General features: G+C 40.0%; 1 protein-coding gene across 1 annotated transcript; it reads right to left on the reverse strand.

Moving 5' to 3' along the window:
• Nucleotides 1–406: 406 nt before the first annotated feature.
• Nucleotides 407–27,966, reverse strand: LOC143856297 (cinnamyl alcohol dehydrogenase 2-like). The gene is made up of 5 exons (XM_077366479.1): nt 27,806–27,966; nt 24,370–24,483; nt 16,254–16,767; nt 14,189–14,342; nt 407–830 (listed from the first exon to the last, which is right to left on the reverse strand). The coding sequence occupies exons 1-5, from the start codon at nt 27,901–27,903 to the stop codon at nt 628–630; spliced, it is 1,083 nt and encodes a 360-aa protein (XP_077222594.1). The 5' UTR covers nt 27,904–27,966; the 3' UTR covers nt 407–627.

The raw sequence follows: 27,966 nt of genomic DNA on the forward strand, positions 1-27,966 counted from the left end.
CGGGTAAGCCTCGGTGGACCGGCCCACTATTGTTTGGAAGTTGCTGAAATTCCAGCCAACCTTCCACGGTTGCCCGGGATGGCCCGGTAGACCGGCCCTACTTTGAAACTTGATGTTTGAAAGTTTTAGCCTAAGTGACTTTGGGCCATGGTCTTTGGGCTTTAAACTTGTATTTTTCAAATCCTTCTATGAACTATAAAAAATGATTTTCAAGGGGATTTGAAAACATGAACAATAAGTTTTTATGCAAATAAGATTATAAGGATCTGTTAGCATCCATCGCAGAAGGCATTTCGCCGATGGGCTACATAAGAATAGGAAAGTGATATATTTGCCCATTTTCTTCCCTGGGCCACCCCTTGTAAAGTAAAAAGAGTAGTCATAAATACACTTGGAGAGCGGGAGGTGGCTCGGGGTGAATATATCATTTCCCTAAGAATATATGTAAACAATTTATAGAAGTACGAATAGAAGCCTTATTCTTAAAACATAATCATAAACACCAAAGGGTGGTGTTGGTGAAAATAAAGGAAGAATTATTCTGTAACAAGTTTTGGACTTCCTGAACTGACTGAAAAGGAAAAGCAATGAATTTTCGATCATGTCGACCCCGATTCAATGGGCTATTCATGAAGCCATCAAGGTGTTTCCAACATCTATTACGAACCGATATCTAACGTCAGCTTTGGCGAGCCGCTCCATGGCCTTGTTCACATAATCCATTGGAACAAGCTCGATATCTGCTGTTATATTATGCTTGGCGGCAAAATCGATCATCTCTTGGGTCTCTTTCATTCCGCCTATAAGACTTCCCGCCACAGTCTTCCCACCTGTGAATTCAAAATCAAGTATTCTCACTTCTTTAATCTTGACTTAAACCTAATCAAAGAGACTAAGGCCCTGCCTGGATTTCAGGAAAAAGATTTCTTGTGGAAAAATATTCCTAGTAATTTTTACTTTCTTTTCGACAATTTAGAGGGAGATGATATAGTTAATATGGACGGATGCCATTATAAATTAAGGCCTTGTGGTTTTTTTTTTCTTTTTGAATGATAAATTCAGGCCCTGTTTAGATTGCAAGAATAACATTTGTGACAAAAAAAATTCTTGGGTTAATTTTGACTTACCACGCTTTAGAGGAAAAATACATAATTATTGCTAATTTAGAGGGATACATCATAAAGAATGTCCCTCTAAATAAAAATTGAAATCTTTCATTCAAGTCATCTTTTTCATCGGTAAAAAAAAAAAAGAAAATTTTAGAAATAATTTTCCTTTTCAAAATATTGACTTGGCATCTTAACCTTTTCCCTCTCATGCAAAGCCGTGGCGAGTTGAGAAATTTGCTTCTCCATATTATGTTTGCTTGTCATGAAGGTACTCATGAGAAGTTCCATGTTCTTCTCTAAAGAAGCTATGTTGTGGGCAGTACACTTCAATTTGAAAAATATCGGTGGGGCCTATGATTGGGCCTTAATGTTACTGTACGACCAACTCCATAGGATTATCCAAACCATGGACGGCTTGGATCATCCTATGTTGTGGACGGGCCTTAATGTTACTGTACGACCAACTCCATAGGATGATCCAAACCATATATTTGATGGGGCACAATGTAAATAGGTTGTGCCCCAAAAATCATTTCCTTAGGATGATCACAACCCTACAATCTATAGAGGTTGCATAAGATGTAGTTTCTATTTAGATCGGAGGGCTAGGATCAGCCTATGGAAATGATATTTTGGGACCAACCTATTTACGTTTATGGCCCATCAAATGGACGGTTTGGATCATCCTATGGTGTGATATGGGCGGGGCCTACGTTGTTCAAAGATGGGCCCACCATTCCACCAACGGTTTCTGTTGGGCCCACCAACTGTTCCTGTTTTGTCTGTGTGTGTAGGGGGGGGGGAGAGAGAGAGAGAGAGAGAGAGAGAGACGTCAAATGGTGGGAAACGTGATATACGTTAAAGCCTAACGTTTAACGTTAGCTACCTGTCAAGAGTAGGAGGGAATATCAGCGCCCTTTTTTTTCATATGAAATCGAACGAGGAAACTTTTCAAGAAAATTCCCACAATCGAAACAGGGCCTAAAATTGAAAAAAAAGTATAGAGAATTATGCGAGAAAAAAATTAGAAGCAATTTCATTGTTTGCAACAAAAGATGCATGTGGATCCCATTATCCATTTTTTTGTAGACGACTAGGGACCCACATATCTACGTCATTTGGACCCCCCATATGTGGGTGACACCAATCACATGATCCGATCCAATGGTAGAGATAGTGTAGACACCCACATTTTGCTTTACTTTAACCAACAATAACCTAATATATGTTTTAGGTCATTAATATCTTGATCTGACTTTACGGATCATCAATCGGGACAAAATAAGATAGGGTCACTTCATAGCCCGAACCCTGATTCCATTCCGAGACCCGATTTCCGTAAATCGTTAGATCAATGGCAGATCTTGACCTGGGTCTAACCATCCAAAACCACCTAACCTCTCCTCTCATCCTAACCATCCAAACCTCACCTAACCTCACCTAACCTCTCCTCTCATCCTAACCATCCAAACCTCACCTAACCTCACCTAACCTCACCTAACCACCTAACCTCACCTAACCTTACCTAACCTCACCTAACCTCACCTAACCTCCTATCCCATTCTCCTATAAATACCCTCTCATCCCACCATCCAACAAAAAAGAAAAAGAACCCCTCTCTTAGAAAATTCATCCCTCTCCCTCATCTCTTCAAGGGTTCGGCCATCCTTGCCGGATCGGGTGATTTTATACGTTGGGTGATATATATCAAAAGCAGTCATTATCAAGCAAGGAATCATCTTCAAGGAATTACCATCAAAGAAAAATCAAACACAAAGTGGGTTTCCAAAGAGGTAGGCATTTATTTCAATTCTATGTAGGGTCTGTTTTCATGCATATCTTTTACTTTAAAAGAAAAACCATGTTAGGAAGCATGTAGGGTCTGTTTTCCCCCTGGTTAGCCTCTGGTTAGACCCTGGTTGCACCCAGGTTCGCTGCTGGTTGCACCCAGGTTCGATGCTGGTTGCACCCTGGTTCCCTACTGATTCGCACCCTGGTTCCCTGCTGGTTGCACCCTGGTTCCCTACTGGTTCGCACCCTGGTTCCCTACTGGTTCGCACCCTGCTTCCCTGCTGGTTGCACCCTGGTTCCCTACTGGTTCGCACCCTGGTTCGATATTGGTTCGCACCCTGGTTCCCTGCTGGTTCGCACTCTGGTTAGACCCTGGTTGCACCCAGGTTCGCTGCTGGTTGCACCCAGGTTCCCTGCTGGTTGCACCCTGGTTCCCCTGCTGGTTCGCACCCTGGTTCCCTGCTGGTTCGCACCCTGGTTCCCTGCTGGTTCGCACCCTGGTGCACCCTGGTCCGCACCCTGGTTTGTACCCTGCTTCCTCCTAGTTAGACCATGGCTAGTCTCGGGTTTGCTTCTAACTTAGACCCGACTCACTTGACCCTAACCATTAACCCAATCCAACCAAGTCATATCCCAACACAATCCGAGTCGCATGTCTGAATCCATTTGGCCGAATCTCATAAGCCCGCCCATTTTGAATTCCGAAAATTCAAACCCTTGATGATTCCAATATGCTCAATTCTTTGATGCAAATTCCCAATTCCAAAATCCCATTGCTATATCAATGTTTTTGAATCTCAAGTCCAATGCTCAAATACAAACCCGATTCCTGATCCAAATACCAAACCTGTTTTCCAAAATCCAAGCAACCTCCCCAGTGGAACTACGTGTGGCTTGATCCCCATCACGGGGTACGTAGGCAATTTGGCACTCCCAAGTTCAGTCGCACCTTTCTCTATCTTTCCCATTCCCTCACACTATTCATCATCTCGATTCATCTCGTGTCTCTCGGAACCATTGGATTATGGTTTCCGTCGTAAGGACCCTTAGAGCCCAATTTAGGAACACCGGTGTCGTGTCGTGTCCTAAGTTTTAGGGAGTCTTAGGTTTTAGGGAGTCCTAGAGTTAGGAGTCCAGCCTCATCACGGACGTTTGCTATGTATAGCAACCGTGCCATAGGTCTAGTTACACTAGTCACCCAATCTTTCCCTAGGACAAGCCTAGTAAACTAGGATGTAGGCAAACCTACATTAGTCTAAGGGACCATTTGCATTTAGATGAGAATCATATAGCATCTTAGATGAAATCCTAAGATAATAAAATCCTCAACTTGAATTAAATAACTTCTCCTAAAACTGTTGAAACAGTCAATCCCGTCTAGATCGGTGTCCTAGTTGAGTTAGGCATATGTAGCTTAGCTTAAATGCACCGAACTACGTCGACTCTGATCCCAGTGAGGCTTGGGTACGTAGGCAGCTTGGATGTCTGATGGCATACCACCCGCGAGTCGGCACCACAAACAAATTGTGGTGTTTTGTATATTAATTTTCTTGTAAATGCTTAATCAAATCACTTAGGACTTTCCATGAAATTAGAATTTTAGGAGAACTTTCACTTAGATTGAATCCAGACAAATTAATAAATCAAGATACACATTTAGGATTCACATTGAAATTAGATCATAGGATGCATGTCACTTAGTTCGCACATTAACATAGAGTTGAATGAGCCATTTAAAATAAATTTAAAAGAGTTAGCTTTTGGAATCGAAGACCGATTATCGGGCAAGAATGGTGCATGTGGTGGATAACTCCCCATACCTTCCATTCTCGTAACCAGGTAGCGAGTCTAGATTTCTGGTTAATTACGGGTCCTAGATCCCACATCTAGGTGGCGACTCTGTCAGTCTCTTTCGTGTGGAATTCGGATTGCCTTAGTGATCCCAAGTTCACAGGAAAGATTAATTCAAATCAATAATAAAATGCACACGCCAATCGCGTGGATACGAGAGACCAAAAGAGAGAGCGCGCGGCGGCTCGCGCCCCGCCCCTCTCGCGGGATCCGGGTACCACAGTCTGGCGACTCTGCTGGGGATCACCTAACTTCATTAAAACTTCAAAAGATAATTCATTTGAATTTAATTTTAAATGGCTCATAAAAACTCTATACTTGTTAGATTAGTTTGTCTTGTTTTATTTTCTCATCACATTTTACTCAAACTTAATTTAACAAAACCTGAAGGCATCATAGATTGCGCAAACATATTGCACACACTTACATCACTTGCATCTAAACCATGCATCTCACGTGCACACACATCCTATTTTAGGAACCCGGAGTGTTATCTAGCATGGTTGACTGGGATTTCATCACCTGGTGCCTCTGTGCTAGAGAAGCATTCCACCCTTAGCCTAGTACCTTTATGGTACGTAAACGGATCCCTTGTTCACGTACTGATACGCCGGACACTGGTACAGTATATCGAACATGGATTCGCGCTAAGGGAACTCTTGGCCTTACCCCTAGATTAACCCACACATGCATGTAATATACGAACACATGTGCATCACGTGTGTGAGCCTAGTTTAGGATATTCTACCTATTTGTGTCTAGATTAGGCCGTAGTCCATCTTCCAATGGCTACGATCGGTCCTTAGATACACGAACAAAGGCATGAGTCGAGATTCTCTCTCCACTCCGATAGATTAGGATTAGGGTTGATGCCTTCAGGTAACACTGATAAAATGTGAAAAAAAAAAAAAAAAAAAATTTCCCTTTGGGTTAGGATATAAATCCCATAATTTTCAAAGATCTCATAGGATTAGTCATTCATGATCTATCCGTTGAAAGCAATCTTATGCTATCTCATCTAATCTTTTGATCGTGCGTCTTTCGTTCTTCTGTCATACGATTCGATCGTACCTTCATGCCATCCCCTAACTGGCAGATGCAGAATCTCACAATCTTTCGATTATGCGTTCTCATGATCTGATCATGCCTGGTCCAGATAATCCAATCTTGCTTGTACCCCTGGTCTGTTCCTCCTCTAGGGGCTACCTTTTTCAAGATTATTTTGCTAAGTCCTTCAGAGTTCACTCTCAGAATCATTGAGCTAGGGGCATTTCCCTATGCGAATCAGTCATCATTGTCCAAAATTGAAAGTATCAGCCATGATGATGTTCAGAACGAACCAGCCTTCGCCGAGCCTTCAACGCCAAACAGTTGCAGCAGTTAAAGTTTTAGTCACTTACTATTTTATGTTGAGTCAGTCATCGTGGTCAGTATAATTGTTGAGTCCGGTCTTACAGTTAAAGGTCAATGCCTAGTCCAGGCAAGTTATCTTCTGTTTCTCTTTCTTATTTAGAGTTGTGAATCGTGAGCATGTTCAGGATAGGTCGTCTGATGTAATAGCTTTTCTTTAAATAAAATTTCAGTCAGTTCCAAAAAGTTCACTTGTGTCTGTTCTTAAGTGTGCTTCTGATCTTAAAATAAGACTCCCTCCTCAAATGAGGACAAAATTGACGAAACTCCACTTGAGTCACAGCAATTACTTGAACGAGAGGAGGAGCGCCAATCCCAACCTTTCAAAGATGAAATTGAAATGATAAACACTGGCACTGAAACTTTGATTCAGTGAATGCCGATTGAAAATACATTACCCTCTAAAGAGTGTGAAGAATTGATAAAATTATTTCAAGAATAAGAAGATTGTCTAGAAAAGCTACAACCGATACCAGGGGCAAGACATAGATGGAAAGCTCAAAGAAAATGAAGAAAGTGAGAAGATATATGCTATACAAGGGGCATAGAGTGGAAACAACTTTCATATTTCCAATCAATGACCTTGGTTCTCAAATTCATAAAGCCAACAAATTCAAGATGAAAAGTTCAAGAGCAAACAATGAAAAGTGATCATCAGATATCGAGAGTACGAATCCATAGATGGAGGATGTCAAAGAACAAGTTTCGCTCTATGAAAGTCAAAAGCACGTATTAGAATCTTGAAAGAAGAAGATCCATTATCTCTTACCTGGAAATGCCGTCAAACTCCGCGAAAAAAAAACAAAAGAGAAAAAAAAAAATAATCAGTACCAGAGGGACTCTAGTAACCTAGATCGATTCCCAATCTGAACATCGAAAGGCCTCCTTTGGCCGATTAAATCCCAAAATCAAAACCCAATGTCAAAAGAATACCGATTTGCAAACCCTTCGAGCCTAAATCAAATTTTCTTGAAAACCCATCAAACTTGGGGCATTCCCCCGAACTACGCGAGACCTGATCCCTACACTGGGGTACGTAGGCAGCTCGGTTAAACTGAGTTCGGTCAATTCAAAAAAGAAAAGCAATTCAATCAATCCAAAAAAAAAAAAAGAAATTCAATCCTTTCAGAAAAAAAAAGGGGACAAGTTCCTAAAGAAGAGAAGTCAATTATTCCAGAAAGAAGAAAAAAAAAAAAGAAAAATCAATAAACTTTCGAACAATTTATCTTCAAACTAGGGGCATTCGCCCTGAACTATACACGACCTGATTCCTACCTTGGGATATGTAGGCAACCTATTCACAGGTTCGGTCGAAATCTTTGTTGAACCTTAAGCCATTCTTTGAAAAGCCCTATCCTACCTATAAAGTCCTTCCGGTGTTCAGAACTAATGATCTAGGTCCCGAAACAAAAAAAAAAAAAAATGATGATGAATAAAAAAAAAATGGAGTTTGAAGATCTGCTAGACTGAAAACCTGAAAGGGCGGTCTAGGCAAAATTTAAGATCATTTCCCTGCTAAGTTGAAAACCCGAAAGGGCGGCTTAGGCAAAAGCTAAGGGGACAGCCTGCTGAATCGAAAACCTAGAAAGGCGATTCAGGCAAAAGTTAAGGCTAGCACGGTCCGCCAAGTTAAAAACCCCAAAAAGGTGACTTGGTCACGGTAAGAGAATCATTATAAGAAGGCCACATCCGATATCAAGACTGAAGATTAACTGAAGTTCAAACAAATTCAAGTAACATCCTCAAAACTGGGGGCATTGAAGCTAAGCAATCTTAGGGGGCGTAATTAAATCCTTGAGGCATTACTGTTTTAAGGAAAAAGTCCAGTGTTTACCAATTGAAAAACTATTCCTCGAAAGGATAGACTTACCAAACAAAATATTAACTAAGTCAGAAGCATCACTGTGTTTGTCAGTATAGTCAGTCAATCTTTGTTATTCTAAGTTCACTCCTTCAGGGCTGCTCAATCCTTTGAGTAGTGCCTTTCATCTAAGTTTTCTCTTTAGAAAGAGTCAATCGTCGTTCCTATGTCCAAATGATGTAACTGTCTTGGTGAAGGAGGCCCGGCCTAGGCAGCTCCCTGCAATTATACCTGAAAGGGTTCGAGAATCTAGTCAAACAGCTACATTTCAAAGAAGATCAACTCAGAAGAGTTCAGAAGTAGAAACATCAGAAAGCCCAGCTTCCGTAAAAAGATCATACCCCAGGAAGGCACCTTAAGCTTGGAAGAGCCCCAGATGCAATGGTGGTTGAGCCAATTTCTCAGAAAGATGAACCATTAAAATTCAGAATTTCCTTCCGGTTAGTTAAATACTATCCTGGTCAAGAAATGTTCATCTAAGCACCTGTCAAAAAACAGATCCCGCTTTTCCATGTTAGAGAGCCGTTGTTCTAAATTACCAATTTCAAGTATCTTGTTCAAGGTTTCAGTTATCAAAATCCCCAGAAGACAAGACCAACAGTCTCATTGAGAAAAATCTTGTTGAAGTTTCATAAAAGTGTTCCTAATCCATTCTTGTTACTAATGGTTCTTCGTTCATAAGGTTGGTCGTCTCATCATTCGTCAAAGTCTTGGTTTCCAATATCTTTACTGGGCACGATCTATAATGTCCCCGATTTCATTGAGTTCAAAAAAAAAAAAAAAATCCAAAATTCATCAAATCCAATCCCCGATTCAAACAAATCCAATCTTACGTCAAATTCAAGTTCATGAAAAATCTCATGTCCTCTTTGAGCCCTTTTGTGAAAGGTGCCTCATTTCTCGAGTCCATTTGTGAATGGTCTCGTCTTCTCCTTGAACCCGTTTGTGAACAGGTTTCTCATTCTCTGAGTCCATTTGTGAATGCTCTAATGTCCTCTTTGAGCCCGTTTGTGAACGGTGCCTCTGTTCTCGAGGCCATTTGGGAATGGTCTCATCTTCTCCTTGAGCCCGTTTGCGGACGGTACCTCATTTTCCAAAAATAAAAAAAATTTATCAAATCCAAATCCTTAATTAAAAAATATAAAAATAAAAAAAAATCCAATCCTACGTCAAATTCAAGTTCATAAAAAATCTCTAAATTCTTCGAGCCCGTTTGTGAACGGGGCCTCATTTCTCAAGTCCATTTGTGAATGGTCTCGTCTTCTCCTTGAACCCGTTTGTGAACAGGTTTCTCATTCTCTGAGTCCATTTGTGAATGCTCTAATGTCCTCTTTGAGCCCGTTTGTGAACGGTGCCTCTGTTCTCGAGGCCATTTGTGAATGGTCTCATCTTCTCCTTGAGCCCGTTTGCGGACGGTACCTCATTTTCCAAAAATAAAAAATTTATCAAATCCAAATCCTTAATTAAAAAAAAATAAAAAAAATCCAATCCTACGTCAAATTCAAGTTCATAAAAAATCTCTAAATTCTTCGAGCCCGTTTGTGAACGGGGCCTCATTTCTCAAGTCCATTTGTGAATGGTCTCGTCTTCTCCTTGAACCCGTTTGTGAACGGTGTCTCATTCTCTGAGTCCATTTGTGAATGGTCTCATCTTCTCCTTGAGCCCGTTTGTGAACGGTGCCTCATTTTCTGAGTCCATTTGTGAATGGTCTCGTGTCCTCTTTGAGCCCGTTTGTGAACGGTGCCTCATTTCTCGAGTCCATTTGTGAATGGTCTTGTCTTCTCCTTGAGCCCGTTTGTGAACGGTGCCTCATTTCTCGAATCCATTTGTGAATGGTCTCGTCTTCTCCTTGAGCCCGTTTGTGAATGGTGCCTCATTTCTCGAGTCCATTTGTGAATGGTCTTGTCTTATCCTTGAGCCCATTTGTGAATGGCGCCTCTTTTCTCGAATCCATTTGTGAATGGTATCGTCCTCCTTGAGCCCGTTTGTGAATGGTGCCTCATTTCTCGAGTCCATTTGTGAATGGTCTTGTCTTCTCCTTGAGCCCGTTTGTGAACGGTGCCTCTTTTCTTCGAGTCCATACAACTATGGTCTCTTATCCTCTTTGAACATCATACATCTATGATGTCTCATTTCCTTGGAATCCGTACAAATACGGTATTTCATTCTCTTCGAGTCCATACAACTATGGTCTCTTATCCCCTTTGAACATCATACAACTATGATGTCTCATTTCCTTGGAATCCTTACAAATACGGTATTTCATTCTCTTCGAGTCCATACAACTATGGTCTCTTATACCCTTTGAACATCATACAACTATGATGTCTCATTTCCTTGGAATCCGTACAAATACGGTATTTCATTCTCTTCGAGTCCATACAACTATGGTCTCTTATCCCCTTTGAACATCATACAACTATGATGTCTCATTTCCTTGGAATCCGTACAAATACGGTATTTCATTCTCTTCAAGTCCATACAACTATGGTCTCTTATCCTCTTTGAACATCATACAACTATGATGTCTCATTTCCTTGGAATCCGTACAAATACGGTATTTCATTCTCTTCGAGTCCATACAACTTTGATCTCTTATCCCCTTTGAACATCATACAACTATGATGTCTCATTTCCTTGGAATCCTTACAAATACGGTATTTCATTCTCTTCGAGTCCATACAACTATGGTCTCTTATACCCTTTGAACATCATACAACTATGATGTCTCATTTCCTTGGAATCCGTACAAATACGGTATTTCATTCTCTTCGAGTCCATACAACTATGGTCTCTTATACCCTTTGAACATCATACAACTATGATGTCTCATTTCCTTGGAATCCATACAAATACGGTATTTCATTCTCTTCGAGTCCATACAACTATGGTCTCTTATCCCCTTTGAACATCATACAACTATGATGTCTCATTTCCTTGGAATCCGTACAAATACGGTATTTCATTCTCTTCAAGTCCATACAACAATGATCTCTTATACCCTTTGAACATCATACAACTATGATGTCTCATTTCCTTGGAATCCGTATAAATACGGTATTTTATCTTGCCCAAGCCCATTCAAAAATGATGCTGCATTTTCATTAAGAATCTTTCAAAAGTCATCCATTATTCTCTCTGAGACCATTTGAAAATGACGTCTCATTTCCTCTGAAGCTGTTCAAAAGCGATATTCCTTTCCCTCCGAAAATCCATTTGAAAATGGTATCCCATTTCTCTCGTTGCCAGCGGCACCGCAGCGGGTTTGTTTTATTGCATTCCAATTCTAGGATTTCATCTAAGGTCTTGCATTATATTAGGTTGCATTGTGTTTAGGGGGTTCCTTTGTCGATTAAAGTTACGCAAAATGGTTCTGTCATTTTAACTTTGGTATTCGATGACTACGTCGTCTCTACCAAAGAGGGGCATCTGTAGACACCCACATTTTGCTTTACTTTAACCAACAATAACCTAATATATGTTTTAGGTCATTAATATCTTGATCTGACTTTACGGATCATCAATCGGGACAAAATAAGATAGGGTCACTTCATAGCCCGAACCCTGATTCCATTCCGAGACCCGATTTCCGTAAATCGTTAGATCAATGGCAGATCTTGACCTGGGTCTAACCATCCAAAACCACCTAACCTCTCCTCTCATCCTAACCATCCAAACCTCACCTAACCTCACCTAACCTCTCCTCTCATCCTAACCATCCAAACCTCACCTAACCTCACCTAACCTCACCTAACCACCTAACCTCACCTAACCTTACCTAACCTCACCTAACCTCACCTAACCTCCTATCCCATTCTCCTATAAATACCCTCTCATCCCACCATCCAACAAAAAAGAAAAAGAACCCCTCTCTTAGAAAATTCATCCCTCTCCCTCATCTCTTCAAGGGTTCGGCCATCCTTGCCGGATCGGGTGATTTTATACGTTGGGTGATATATATCAAAAGCAGTCATTATCAAGCAAGGAATCATCTTCAAGGAATTACCATCAAAGAAAAATCAAACACAAAGTGGGTTTCCAAAGAGGTAGGCATTTATTTCAATTCTATGTAGGGTCTGTTTTCATGCATATCTTTTACTTTAAAAGAAAAACCATGTTAGGAAGCATGTAGGGTCTGTTTTCCCCCTGGTTAGCCTCTGGTTAGACCCTGGTTGCACCCAGGTTCGCTGCTGGTTGCACCCAGGTTCGATGCTGGTTGCACCCTGGTTCCCTACTGATTCGCACCCTGGTTCCCTGCTGGTTGCACCCTGGTTCCCTACTGGTTCGCACCCTGGTTCCCTACTGGTTCGCACCCTGCTTCCCTGCTGGTTGCACCCTGGTTCCCTACTGGTTCGCACCCTGGTTCGATATTGGTTCGCACCCTGGTTCCCTGCTGGTTCGCACTCTGGTTAGACCCTGGTTGCACCCAGGTTCGCTGCTGGTTGCACCCAGGTTCCCTGCTGGTTGCACCCTGGTTCCCCTGCTGGTTCGCACCCTGGTTCCCTGCTGGTTCGCACCCTGGTTCCCTGCTGGTTCGCACCCTGGTGCACCCTGGTCCGCACCCTGGTTTGTACCCTGCTTCCTCCTAGTTAGACCATGGCTAGTCTCGGGTTTGCTTCTAACTTAGACCCGACTCACTTGACCCTAACCATTAACCCAATCCAACCAAGTCATATCCCAACACAATCCGAGTCGCATGTCTGAATCCATTTGGCCGAATCTCATAAGCCCGCCCACTTTGAATTCCGAAAATTCAAACCCTTGATGATTCCAATATGCTCAATTCTTTGATGCAAATTCCCAATTCCAAAATCCCATTGCTATATCAATGTTTTTGAATCTCAAGTCCAATGCTCAAATACAAACCCGATTCCTGATCCAAATACCAAACCTGTTTTCCAAAATCCAAGCAACCTCCCCAGTGGAACTACGTGTGGCTTGATCCCCATCACGGGGTACGTAGGCAATTTGGCACTCCCAAGTTCAGTCGCACCTTTCTCTATCTTTCCCATTCCCTCACACTATTCATCATCTCGATTCATCTCGTGTCTCTCGGAACCATTGGATTATGGTTTCCGTCGTAAGGACCCTTAGAGCCCAATTTAGGAACACCGGTGTCGTGTCGTGTCCTAAGTTTTAGGGAGTCTTAGGTTTTAGGGAGTCCTAGAGTTAGGAGTCCAGCCTCATCACGGACGTTTGCTATGTATAGCAACCGTGCCATAGGTCTAGTTACACTAGTCACCCAATCTTTCCCTAGGACAAGCCTAGTAAACTAGGATGTAGGCAAACCTACATTAGTCTAAGGGACCATTTGCATTTAGATGAGAATCATATAGCATCTTAGATGAAATCCTAAGATAATAAAATCCTCAACTTGAATTAAATAACTTCTCCTAAAACTGTTGAAACAGTCAATCCCGTCTAGATCGGTGTCCTAGTTGAGTTAGGCATATGTAGCTTAGCTTAAATGCACCGAACTACGTCGACTCTGATCCCAGTGAGGCTTGGGTACGTAGGCAGCTTGGATGTCTGATGGCATACCACCCGCGAGTCGGCACCACAAACAAATTGTGGTGTTTTGTATATTAATTTTCTTGTAAATGCTTAATCAAATCACTTAGGACTTTCCATGAAATTAGAATTTTAGGAGAACTTTCACTTAGATTGAATCCAGACAAATTAATAAATCAAGATACACATTTAGGATTCACATTGAAATTAGATCATAGGATGCATGTCACTTAGTTCGCACATTAACATAGAGTTGAATGAGCCATTTAAAATAAATTTAAAAGAGTTAGCTTTTGGAATCGAAGACCGATTATCGGGCAAGAATGGTGCATGTGGTGGATAACTCCCCATACCTTCCATTCTCGTAACCAGGTAGCGAGTCTAGATTTCTGGTTAATTACGGGTCCTAGATCCCACATCTAGGTGGCGACTCTGTCAGTCTCTTTCGTGTGGAATTCGGATTGCCTTAGTGATCCCAAGTTCACAGGAAAGATTAATTCAAATCAATAATAAAATGCACACGCCAATCGCGTGGATACGAGAGACCAAGAGAGAGAGAGCGGCGGCTCGCGCCCCACACCCCTCTCGCGGGATCGGGTACCACAGATAGATATATAGATAGATAGATAGATAGATAGATATGATGTTCTCTTACCCTCAAGTAGGGGATGAACAGGTAGCTCGAGCGGCCTCTCAGGCCCGCCTACCATAACCAACTTTCCATGCACCTTCAATAGTTCGATCAACGGCAAGAGCGGATGAACTGCAGATACGGTGTCGATGATGCCATCCATTGATCCCTTGAAAACCTACACGTCACAAAAAAATGACATTTCTTTCTTGAAAATATAAATTATGTGCAGTATCTAAAGGAGGATACTATCACTATAGATGACGCTTCATCGATCGTTGGTGAGATTTTTGGATTGATCAGTTAGGATCGTTACATTGTTGTGATCTTTACTTGTCCTATTAGATGATCGATTTCAATCAAGGAATTTGCCCATTTCCATGAAGATGTTCTGGAGAAAAGAATTTCTTGTAAAAAGTTATCCTTGAAAAGTATTACATGAAAAATGATTCAAGAGTTGCCACAGGAACAAAATTTTCCTATAAAATACTAAAATTTTTGCTATCTAGAAATTAAGTTCCATGGAAAATGAGTTAACCAAATGCTGGAAAACCAACTTTCTAAGAACTTTTCTCGAGAACTTTATTCCATAGATCCAAACAGCTCCTTAGATTACAGGAATGTTTTGGAAAAGTTTGGAAAGAAAAAATATTTCGCATAATTCCTCCTTGAGGAAGTCTAAACTCAAGGGAGCCCTTGCAAAAAAGAGGTGAAAGGGCTCCCCCATTGGCTACACATCACCTTCATGTTTGATTTTTCAGCCGTTATTAATGCATGATGGTGATGTGTAGCCAATAGGAGAGCTCTTTCACCTCTTTTTTGCAACGGCTCCCTTCAGTTTAGACTTCCTCTTCCAACTTTTTAGGCACTGGAAAAGATAATTTGAACTAGAGTGGATTTTACCTGTCTCCACTATGTACGTCAGCTAGATATTAGTCCCATTCACTCGACTGTGTGTATGGCTGAGATTAGTCTAACTGAAAACCAACCCTATTCAACTTTATTTAGAGGGAACTTCAATTTATGATGATATCCCCTCAAAATTAATCATAAATTTATCATGTCCTGCTAAATCATGTAGGGCACGTCTGGCTGCCAAGAAATGTTTTTCCTGACAAATCGCCATCTCCAAGTGTAAATTGAAGAGAAATCAGGAAACATAATCCTGAAGACGGCCTCTCCAGTGAAGAGAAGGTGCAAAAAAATCGGTAATTGAAATCTCTACTCAAAACGGAATCAATCGTTTCCGGGTTTTTAGTAACTTCTCAACTCATTTTAGGATTTTGTTTCCAGAATTTTAGCCGCCTTCACCCTAATTTCCACTTGCAAATGGCGATGTATGAGGAAAAATATTTCCTGGCAGCCAGACGTGCCCGTGAAGAAAAATAATTTCCCAAGAAAAAATTTCCATCAATAAAGTTTTCCTTGCCATCCACATAAGGACATGCTCTGTTTGTTTTGGATTTTGAGATCTGATTGTGGTTCCAAAATGATAATTGGACTCTAAGTTAAGTTTCATTGAGTCCAATAATCAGTTTTGAACTCACAATGGTTTCTGAAAATCCAAAACAAGCAGGGCCTTAGGGGCCGTTTGGATCTAGGAAACAATTTATGGGAAAAGATTTTTCGAGGAACAAAATATTTGGAAAAACATTCCAGGGTGGAATACAATTTCCCAAGAAAATATGGAAATGAGGTCACATTTGGCTACCAAGAATATTTTTTAATGATAAACTGGCTTCTCCAAGTGATGAGAGAGGGGTGAGATGGCTAAAAATCAGGAAACTAGCATCTCCAAGTGGTGAGACAGGCCTGAAAATCAGGAAACAAAAATCTCTAATCAAAATCCGATCATGTTTCCTAATTTTTTGTCATTTCTCATCATCAGAGACACTAGTTTCCTGTTTTTTGTTTCTTGGTTTTTAGCCACTTCACCCTCATCTCCACTTGGAGATACAGATTTATCATGAAAAAAATGTTCATGGTAGCCAAACGTGCCCTAATAGTAATTCATTTTCAATAGATAATCACATGTTCAAATCAAAACTCCAAAAAACGCAACCCATGTAAAAAGTAAAACCTTTTTTACCTCCATCTGCGTGGGGTCACGACTGACTAGAAACGAATCAGCACCGAGTTGCCCAATTGCTTCCTCAGCCTTGCTAGGAGATGTGCTGATCACAGTAACCTTCATTCCAAAAGCCTTGGCAATCTTCACGGCTACATGACCGAGTCCGCCGAGTCCGACCACTCCCAAATGCATACCCGACTCACTGAGTCCAAAACGTTTCATCGGACTATAGACTGTGATCCCAGCACATAACAATGGTGCACCCGCGTCTAGGGGGAGGTTTTCCGGGAAGTGAACCACATAGTGTTCGTCTATAACAATAATATCAGAGTACCCGCCATATGTTGGGGTGCCATCACGGTAAACGGCATTGTAAGTGAGTATCAACTTACTACAGTAATTTTCCGAGCCCTGTTCGCAGCTAGTGCATGAATGGCAGGCACCAACCATGCACCCTACGCCGGCCTTATCTCCAACTTTGAGTCTCGTTACGTTCTGCCCCACCTCTGTCACTACGCCTACAATCTCATGCCTGTGATAACATCTTAGCCGTTGAATTTGCCAGTCTTTGTTTTCAGTAGCAATTTTGTATTTTTAAAAGTAATGTGTTACCAAAAAGTATTTTCATTCCTTGAAATTTTTTGTCATGAATTTATCCAAGGAAAAAAATGCACTCCTAAATATGGTATCCTTTGTTTGGGAAATGATAGATGCACCCCTTTTCATTATCACATGGGACACCCAACTGCAGAGGTGGCAATCAAATCCGTTGAATCTTTTTGACGTGAAGTACAGCAGCCTCTTTGCAGTCATTGATACACTGCTGCTGGGTGTCCCTAGTGATGAAAAGGGGTGCATTTATCATTTCCCTTTCTTTCACTATACTTGAAAATAAATTTGCATGTTATTTAGTAGATGGTTAAGAAAATCATAGCATACCTATAAAATTCGGGTTGGGTCTCGGGGTGTTTTTTTAATTTATACCCGAGTCAACTCGAGATTAGGTTGGGTTTTTCAACCTGAAACCCGACCCAAGCCAATGTTGGGTATATAATACAACCCATGTATGTTCTAATATAAGCCCAATAGGTAATGGACCAGGTGTAGTGGGCCCATTTGGGCTGGAGCCCATTAACCTCTTATAACCCTAGTGTATCTATATATATATAGGGGCTGGAGGCAACAAACTAGGTATTCCAAACTAGATACCTTGGGTGTAATGCTTTAAGCATCCTTGCTTAAACCCTAATTCTCCTAACAATCTTAAAGCATTACAAAACCCTAATATGTTTTTTTTTTTGGGGCGTGGGATTCTTCTCCATTACGTTAAATTTGGGCGTGATATCCTTCGATCTCAATTGAAGAGCAGCCACCAACAACGACTGCTACTCTCTCTCCTATTCCACCGAAATCAATTTAGGGCTTGGCCTCAAAATTCGTTTGTGGTTTTTGGGTTTCTTATCCCACAGATTTTGTTTGGGCCTGTAGGGTTTGAGAAACCCTAGTTGATTGAAACCTTAGTTGGTTGAATTGATTGAAACCCTAGTTGCTTGAGAATTGTGTTTGTTATCCCCCTTAAACCGAAAACCCTCTTCTATTAACACCTGCAAATCCTTGTGGAGCAGAACACTATGGTGGGTTTCTCTTAGCGAACTCTATAAAGCAGATTTGGGCGTGTGGATATTCCCACACAGAAACTTCTTTTTGGGTGTGGGTTTTCTTCACACATAGAAGTAGTTTGTCTCTCTCCTACCTTGCTATTCACACGGCAGTCCAACCCAAACCAAAGCCGATTTGGGTTTCTACTGATAGTGAATGGGTTTCCTCAGAAATCGTTTATAATAGCAGACCTTGTTTTCACTTTGAACGGCTGAGTGAAATTCCTGTTGGTTGAGACTTGTCTTGGGTATAATCCCTGTTGGCCATAGATTTTATCTTGTAGAACATTTGCCGAAACTCTCTTGGCCATAAGCACAAATATCGAAACCCTCTTGGAGTTTCAGTTGTTGGTGTCAAGATCACTTTTGAATATTTTTTGCTTAGTCGAACCGAGCTTTGTGGCATTGGTGGATCCGAGTGTAACTCTTGGTCGAGTACTTTTACCTTTGCCGGATTATTACTTTTTGGGGACAAAACCCATATCATATTCTTGGAGCTCGGCTTGGATTCGATTCTTGGTGCTCGGTCTTGAACTTGGGTTCTTGGATTCGATTTCTTGGATTGGGTTCTCGCAATTCGCCAATCAGGTGCAATCTTTTCACTTTTTATTTCATATAAATAATTTAATGGAAAAGAGTTCTCTTCCATTTGAGATGGTCAAACTTCAATCATTTGGAGGATCTGAGTTTACCTCATGGAAGCGAAAGACTCAATTCAGTCTAAAATACATGAACTGTTTTTACACTGTTTTGAGTACCTTTGCTGAGACGGATGAAGAAGTTGATGAATCTCAATGGCTTAGAGATGAGGATTTCTGCAAAGACTACTTGTTGAATTGTCTTTCAGATCGTCTTGCAGAAACCTATAGTAAATTTAACACTGCTAAAGTAATATGGGACAACTTAGATGCTCAATTCAAGGAGGAGGAATTGTCCAAGACCCATCTTGTGGACAAATTCATGGATTTCAAGTTTCAATAAAACAAGGAAATCACTCCTCAAGTAACTGACCTAGAGAATTTGAGATCTAAGTTAAATAATGAAAAAATAGCTGTCTGTGATTCGTTTCTTGTGGGTGCTATTATATACAAGTTACCATCTGCATGGCACTCTTTCAAAACCGAGATGTATCGGAAAAATGTGCAAGTGGGACTGGATGATCTCAAACGATTCATTCGAATCGAAGATGAGAATCGAGCTAGGAATAACTTGGAGATGGTTAGACAGCAACAATCTGCTGCTAACGTGGTAATATATCCCAAGAAATTTCCTCGGAAATCCAAGTCACCTAAAAGTGACCATCCCAAGTTGGAGGCCAAAAAGACTATCTTTCAGAAAAAGAAGGGCAAGTGGCACAACTGTGGGAAATGAGGTCACTTTGCTGCAGAGTGTAAACAACCTAAGAAGGCTAAATCTGACACACCACAAAAGGAAGCTCATATGATGATGGGCAGTGCTGCGCCTAAGAATTTTATTGCCATGTTAGGCAATGGTAAGGCCAGTACTTCTTCAGACTGGTGGTTAGATACAGGAGCCACCTGCCATGTTTGCAACTCGAAGAAACTACTTACGGATGCTGTTGGCGTGAAAGAGACCGTTACAGTGGCTAGTGGAGCTGAGGCAAAAGTGACTCACACTGGAACTGCGAACCTGGTCCTTTCTTCAGGTAAAATACTATCTTTAAAAAATGTTAAAGTAGTTCCTGCTATTCAAAAGAATTTAATTTCTATTAGTCTCTTGAACAATGCTGGCATGTGTTCATCCTTTTTGGGTGGTAGAGTAACTTTAACTGTTAACTCTTATTATTTTGGCTGTGCTTTCTTAATCGATGGTATGTATAGATTGAGTTTAGCAAATGAAACCGTTAGTCAGGTTAGTTCCACTTTGATTGATCCTAAGTTGTTACACACTAGATTGGGACATGTGAACTATAGGAAAATGGTCAAACTTGCTAAAACTTATAATATACCTTTAGATACATCGATTAGATTTGACAAATGTGAAGTGTGTGCCCAAACCAAGATCACTAGAAAACCTTTTCGTTCGGTTTCTAGGAGCACACAACTTCTTGAATTAATACATTCTGACCTCTGTGACTTTAAAAGTTTCACTACTAGAGGTGGTCGGAAGTATTTAATCACTTTTATAGACGATTTTTCTTGATATTTTCATATTTATCTCCTAAAATCGAAAGATGAAGCTTTTGATAAATTTAAAATTTTCAAGAATCGTGTTGAAAATCAATTGAACTTGAAAATTAAGCGATTTAGGAGTGATCGAGGAGGAGAATACACTTTGACAGAGTTCAAGGAATTTTGTGCCTCTCAGGACATAATACTTGAAACCACTGCTCCTTACTCACCTCAATCTAATGGCATAGATGAACGTAAGAACCGGACGTTAACTGAAATGTTAAACTCTATGTTATTGGCAGCTGGCATGCCTACTAGCTATTGGGGAGAAGCAGCTTTAACTGCAAATCACGTCCTGAATAGAGTACCACACTCTAAGTTGCCCTCTACTCCTTATGAGTTATGGCATAAACATCCTTGTAGATATGACACTCTTAAGACTTGGGGCTGTATTGCTTATGTGAGGATACAAGACCCTAGAAGACCTAAGGTAGGACCTCAAACAAACACTTGTGTTTATCTAGGTGGTGCAGAAGATAGTGCTGCTGATCGGTTTTTGGATCTATCTACCAATTTGGTTATAGAATCTAGAGATGCAGTATTCTTTGAGAATAAATTTCTCAGAGATCATGGTTTGAACCTACCTGGCGATACTGAGATGGTTACAGAATTGCATGTAGAGTTTGAACAGAATACTTCTGACACCTGTCCTACACTGATTTCTACATCAGAACCTTTAAGAGTTTCTACAAGAGAAAGAGTACCCAAGAACTTTGGTGAGGATTTTGTGACCTACCATGTAGAGAATGATCCATCAACCTATAAGGAAGCGATGAGATCTAGGGACTCTTTGTTGTGGGCAGAAGCCATTGATGATGAAATGAGCTCTCTGTTACAAAATCAAACTTGGCAGCTAGTCGATTTGCCAAAAGGGGCTAAGACTGTGGGCTGTAAATGGATTTTGAAGAAGAAACTTAATCCTGACGGATCCATAGCTCGGTATAAAGCACGTTTAGTAGCTAAAGGCTATACTCAAGTCAGTGGGATAGACTACTTTGATGTTTACTCACCGGTCTGTCATTTGGCAACAATAAGAATTCTTCTTGCTTTGGCTTCTATTGAGAAGTATGTTGTGCATCAAATGGATGTAACCTTAATGGAGACATCACAGAGGAAATCTACATGAACCAACCTAAAGGGTTTGTCATGGAAGGTTTCGAGAACAAAGTCTGTAAGTTACACAAATCTTTCTATGGTTTTAAACAAGCACCTAAATTGTGGCATCAAAAATTTGACAAGGTAGTAAAGAGCTTTGGTTTTCAGACCAGTTACTCAGATAAATGCCTTTACTATCGTTCTGTGTCGAATAAGGTTGCGATTATTTGCTTGAATGTAGACGATATGTTGATTCTTGGTTCCGATCTCTCTGTAGTGAGTGACGTGAAAACCACTTTGGCTCAAGAATTCGACATGAAAGATCTTGGTGTGGTTGACACCATTCTTGGTATGAAAGTAAGTTTTGAAAGGCAAGGGATTACTCTTAGCCAAGCCCATTATATTGAAAAACTACTTTCTACATGGGGATACAGTGAGTGTAAACCGATTGAGACACCATTTGATTATACCAAGAAGCTGATCTCTAATGAAGGAGACAGTATAAATCAGTTAGATTATTCTAAACTGATTGGTAGTCTCATGTATGCTATGAGTTGCACTAGGCCAGACATAGCCTTTACAGTTGGCATGCTGAGTCGTTTCACTAGTAATCCTGGCCATGAGCACTGGGATGCCCTTATGAGGCTGATGAGATACCTTAAGGGTACTCAAGGATATGGTCTATGTTATAATGGCCATCCTCCTATCCTGGAAGGGTATTCTGATGCATCACGGGGCTCAGAATTAGGAGACAGTAAATCTACCAGTGGTTATGTTTTTACACTGGGTGGAGCCGCTGTTGCATGGAAGTCAAAGAGACAGACTTGTATTGCTCTGTCATCTATGGAATCGGAACTTTATGCTTTAGCTTCTACAGGAGATGAAGCAGAGTGGATAAGAGATCTGATCCTGGACATTCCATTGACCCATTTAAAGATTAACTCTTTAAGTTTGTTCTGTGATAATCAAGCTACAATTACGATTGTGAAAAACTCACTCTTTAATGGTAAGAGGAGACATGTCAGGCTGAAACATGCCACGCTGAATTATCTTCTAGAACAAGGTATTATCACTTTGGTTGATGTGAGATGAAGGATAATATGACCGATGCTCTTACGAAGGGACTGAACAAAGATCGAATATTCAAAACTGCGGGAGAGATGGGGTTAAAGACTGTGTAGACGTGTCTTAACCTACATTCATATTATTTTGAATTTTTCGAATCTCCCTATCTTGGCCAAGATAAGCACTTGATATGTTTCAATGATGCTTACGGTTATCTTTATGTCATTCCACATTTGATGACATGTCCTTCTTGGGAAAGGTTGTTTCATTCCAAACTTGATGATACAGCTTAACTCAATTTGGATATGATGCCTGTAACATTCCAAATGGAAACATGGAATGGTTCTTTGTAAAGAAACTGTTTAGGTCTTGTTCTTGATTGAAACTTGACATTGATGCTTATTGATATTGATATTTATTTTTCAGCCATTATGAAATTGTACTAAGTTCTTCTGGTAGAACTAGATACTTTTAGTAAAATACATAAATGATTGGATTCATTTTTTAATGAAATTCATATTTGATAATTTACAGGAATTGGTGAAAATGGAGGAGATTGCCTCAATTTGGATCTTGATGAGGATGACTTACTTGATGAGTGAATCCTTATAGTGCAGTGGGAACTATTATTTTCTTTTCCGTTGATTAAATAGTTCACCTACATATGAAACTGCTTATGTTTGAGTTTAGATTATTTCTAAAACTCTTGGTTATGTTTTAAAGTATTTTGTTTTCAGTTGGATTACAAATCTTTATTGATATGGTGATATGGATGATTCAATAATTTTGTTTGGACATCACATTATCTATCTATTGGATTGTGCTATATGTAGAACATAGGAGGAGATTGTTGGGTATATAATACAACCCATGTATGTTCTAATATAAGCCCAATAGGTAATGGACCAGGTGTAGTGGGCCCATTTGGGTTGGAGCCCATTAACCTCTTATAACCCTAGTGTATCTATATATATATATATATGGGCTGGAGGCAATAAACTAGGTATTCCAAATTAGATACCTTGGGTGTAATGCTTTAAGCATCCTTGCTTAAACCCTAATTCTCCTAACAGCCAAGACCCATGATTTCTAAACCCGACTGTTATTTTTGGCTCAGGTCAATGCGGGGTCGGTTAAAACCCGACCCAAGTAGCAACCTTAATGAATTTATCCAAGGGAAAAAAATACACACCAAAGGATGAGTTACAGTAATGAAAATTTTTATTTAATAAATTTTTTACTTATTAAATGAGTTATCAAACATTGGAAAATCCTATTTTACAGAAAGTTTCCTGAGAGAAAAAAATTCAGTAAATGCGGGAAGCTGAATTTTTATCCTTGGAAAACATGGAGCTGTTCTTTCTTTGGAAATCGACACTAAGTATTACAAGCCAATAAAACATTTAAATGGAAGGTACCTAAGTTAGTGAAGTGGACCAAATCCCATCAAGTTAAGAGAATGGGATCCATGAAATCTGATTAGGGATATAAGGACCGTTGATTTATGGTCCTGATCACCGAGCACATATGCACATCACATGGCGTATGGGCTTGGTGATCGGTACCATTGATCTGATGTCCCATGAAGGGCAACCCAGTCAGTCCAGGCCTGTTGCCGAACGGAGATTTCATTCCAAAGATAGAGGCACCCGAAATTGATTGTCTTAAATGACATATTTAGGACATCTTTTTCATCCGATGAGAGTGGGATAAGGGGAGTGGGATCAAGGGCATTAGATCAAATCGCAAAATGGAGTTTTTTTAACTGTAAAAGTTTTAAACCGAATATTAAACGCAAACCAATAAAACATCCTTTTTTTCCAGAAAATGCCATTTAAAATGACGTTTTGCTAGCTATGCTCTGACCCAGTGATAAAAGGGTGGAAGATCCAAAGCAAACAGTTAAAATATCAGCTCCCAAATAAAAAAATCCTTTCACTAATTAAATGAAGCATATCATAAGAAATGCCCATTGATATTTATTTTTAATGACACACATTTTAAATATCGTTACACATTTTTTAAAGCTTCATATTTTATTTATTGATAATACCAATGACTAGGAAAATGAAAATAAATATGGTTCAATATATTTTTAAAATCATTTGGAATAACAATAATTACCCTGGCACAATAGGGTAAACGGAATTTCCCCAATCGTTCTTGGAGAAATGGAGATCGGTGTGGCAGATCCCGCAGTAGAGTATCTTCAACTTGACATCTTTTTCACCGGTCGCTCTGAAAAGAATGTAAACAGGATTAAATATTTTTTAATTAAAACCTAAATGACAATTATTTTTCTCATACAAATTAAAACATGTATGATTTTAAAAGTCCTTGAATCTTCTGTAAAAAAAAATATCAAACGAAAGAGGTCGGAGGTTCAATCCCAACTTATCTACCAATGAACACACACGGCCCGCACACACATCAAAAGAGTAATCATGATTTATATTGGTAAGCACACTTTATTAAAAAAAATTTAAATTAATCCTGAATTTATAGGGTCAGATGGATACTTCAACTAAATGTTATTTTTAAGTGTTTTTAAAAGAAATATTAAAAAAATTTAAAAGAATGTTGTCTTTTGTTGCAAAAAATAAATGGATATGGATTTTGTCTTTAGTGTTAAAACTTTATTCCTACATTAGTTGTGAATAAAGACAACTTTTGGGCTTATATAGAGAGAAAATTAGTTTTCTTAAGGGTTGAGGACGGAAGAAGACTAGATATGCTTGGGTACACAACTTTCATGTGCGCGTCAAGCTAAAACAACTGTGGTGAACCTAGTTACATCTTCAATTTGTTTATGGGCGTTTAATTTTGCCTGTTACCCATTTTACCCTTATCACCCTTACAAATCCCTAAAATCCCTCTCTCTCTCCTCTAAAATCTCTCCAGATCTCTCTCTCTCTCTCTTTCCTAAAATCTCTTCATCCCACTCTTAACTCACTGGTCTCTCTCACACTCCCACCATATAGAGATGTCCTCATTTTTTGGTTAACTCTCTCTCTCTCTCAGTTAGAGAAATTACATGGTGGATGGCCGTGCATGCAGCCAAAATATATAGTGGGCCCACATTATTTTGGTGTACCATTCATTTGCTGGAGGGTTATGATCATCCTACGGAGGAGATTTTCGGGGCACTTCCTATCCATGTCAGGGACTAACTAATGAATGGCTTGGATCACCAAAATAATGTGGGCCCACTATATTTTTGGGCTGCACGGGCGGCAGGGCCGGGTTTGACCCGACCTGTACGGGACCAGGTCAAACGGGCCGGGTCAAAATGACCAAGAAAATTTACCGGTCATTGAGCTTGGACCCGCACCAGGCCCGTATGGGCCGGGTCGACCCGCGGGTCACCCGGATTTTTGACGTATGTTTTTAAGATTTTTTTTTGTATAGGGATTCGCTAGCCACCTTGGCGGAGGCTAGCAATAAATAATAGCAATTTATAATAATCATGCGGGTACTAAGTTTTAAATGAAAAACTTACGGAAAAATGTAAGCAAAGTAGAAAAATTACAAAAAAAATACCAAAAGAATGTATTAAAATATGATAATTACCAAAAAAACTACAAAGAAAATTAAAAAGTTATGACAATTACGGAAAAAAAGGCCAAAATAAAACTTTTGTACTTCTCTACAGGCACCCGCGTATCCACCCGGGCCGGCCCAGTTTTGACGGGCCGGGTGGACCCGCTGATCAATTTCAAACGGGTCACAGATTGATGACCTGGACTTGGAATTTACGGGTGGACCCGCGGGTCCTGGTCACTTTTTGCCAAGTCTACGCTCATGCATGGCTAAAATTTCTCAATTAAGAGAACCATAGAGAGGGAGAGAGGTCAAATGATACTTATTGAAAGAGATCAAATGTTTAATGGATGGAGAAAAGGATTAATGGATGGAGAGATTTTTGGGATTTGTAAGGGTGATATAAGAGAGGGTAAAATGGGTAAAAGAGAAAATTAAAAGCTATTTATGGCGTGATTGGTAATTAAGAAAATTTTGGGGGATTCATGTGATACGATTTTATCTAGGGGGTTTCTAGTAGTTTCTCCTACTTTTACTCTTGCATTTTTAGTATATGGGAATTGCTATGGACCATCATAGAAGGTATTTCGCAGGATGGATGCTCTGCATAAGAGAGCAGCCACATAGGCTCACTTTTTAACAAAATTTATCTATTTATTTCATTGGAGGCTGTCTCATGCAACAGCGGTCCGCGAAAGGCATTTTGCGATGGTCCCTAGCAAATCAATTATTATATAGAGATTTTATTTATTAATTATTTGAAACTCAATACTTTTCATCCAGTACTAAACCTCATTTCGGCCACACTTCTTATTCTCTCTCTTTTTGAGGGGACGGATAGGGCAGAAAGGGTAGCCACTCTGCACCTCTTAAAAAAAATCATTTTTCCACTCGAAAGGTTAGATCTGGACAAACATGCATTGCGGGATAGATTTTGGGAAATGATTTATGCGCTCCAGTGTTTTCATAAACATGCGCTCAACTTGTTTGTTGTGTAGTATTTAAAAGGATGTCAGAGGATATTACTGTTCTCAAAAAGCTCTTAAAACCCTTTAAATATTACACGACAAACAAGTGAGCGCATGTTTATCAAAACAGTGGAGCGCTGAAATCATTTCCCTGGATGTTTCAAATGTGTTCTTCCTAATTTATTTATTTATTTATTTATTCTATTTTTTCATTCTCTAGATTGGTTCCCTAACGTTACCAAAGGTTCTTAAAATTTAGAATTGGATTTACATTGTTAAACACTTGTTACTAATAAGATTATTTAAATTAAATGGGTTGAGACTTGAGATACGTTGGTCGCAGGTTTTATTAGCGAACATAGCACATGTTCGTGCACCCGATCTTATCATCGGGCTCCTAATGTGATTATTTCTCGCACGTTCTAAATATTTTATCAGTTGATGAGATCTCAGCCGCTCAATCAATGGCTAGAAATTGTCAACTTTGGTATTTAATACAAAACAACAGAGAAAGGAACGAGAAGCCGTAGATGAAAAAGGGTTACTGCTTTTTTTTGTAATTGACTGCCAACCAGTTGTCAAAGGCTATTCCAATTCCCCAAAAGCTCTAAACAGCCAATCAAGAAGTATAAAACAAGGTGAGTTTGCTGTTCATCCAAGCTGTTTAATCGATCTCTTGGGATCCACGCAAAAGCAAATAGTCCCACATTGGATAAGTGAAATGGATGGGGATATGTTATTAGGGAATGGGCACCCTCTCTCTAATGGGTAGCTTTTAGGAGTGAGTTCTACCTGGTTAAATTCCCTGCAAATGATATCAGAGCTCAGGGCATGGTAACCCCATCTATAACTCAGAAGGCTAAGATCATCCATTCTTTGTGATTTTTGTGCCGTGAACCATCATTCAACGGTCAGATCATTGGATCGTGCAGTGGGAAATTAACCCAAATGGACAATAGTGATGATTCAATTCAAATGAGCTAATAAACCATCTCATGATTAAAAAAGGGATAACAACAAAATATAAAACTTGGATTTGTAAGGAGTGATACCTTCTAGAGAACTTGAAAGGGGAGAGGATTCCCGAGGTGTCTCTAACTGCCCATCCAAAGGCCTTCTGAGGGTGTTCTTCCTTTGGAGATTTCGACATTTTCCTTCTCTTTGTTAGAGCGATGAAAGCGAGAAAGAGATGGGTTTTTAATGAGACTCCATA

The sequence above is a fragment of the Tasmannia lanceolata genome, unplaced genomic scaffold (assembly GCF_043159265.1).
Source record: "Tasmannia lanceolata isolate RefF3 unplaced genomic scaffold, GAP_Taslan_0.1 ptg000023l, whole genome shotgun sequence".
In the NCBI taxonomy this organism is placed as follows: Eukaryota; Viridiplantae; Streptophyta; class Magnoliopsida; order Canellales; family Winteraceae; genus Tasmannia; species Tasmannia lanceolata.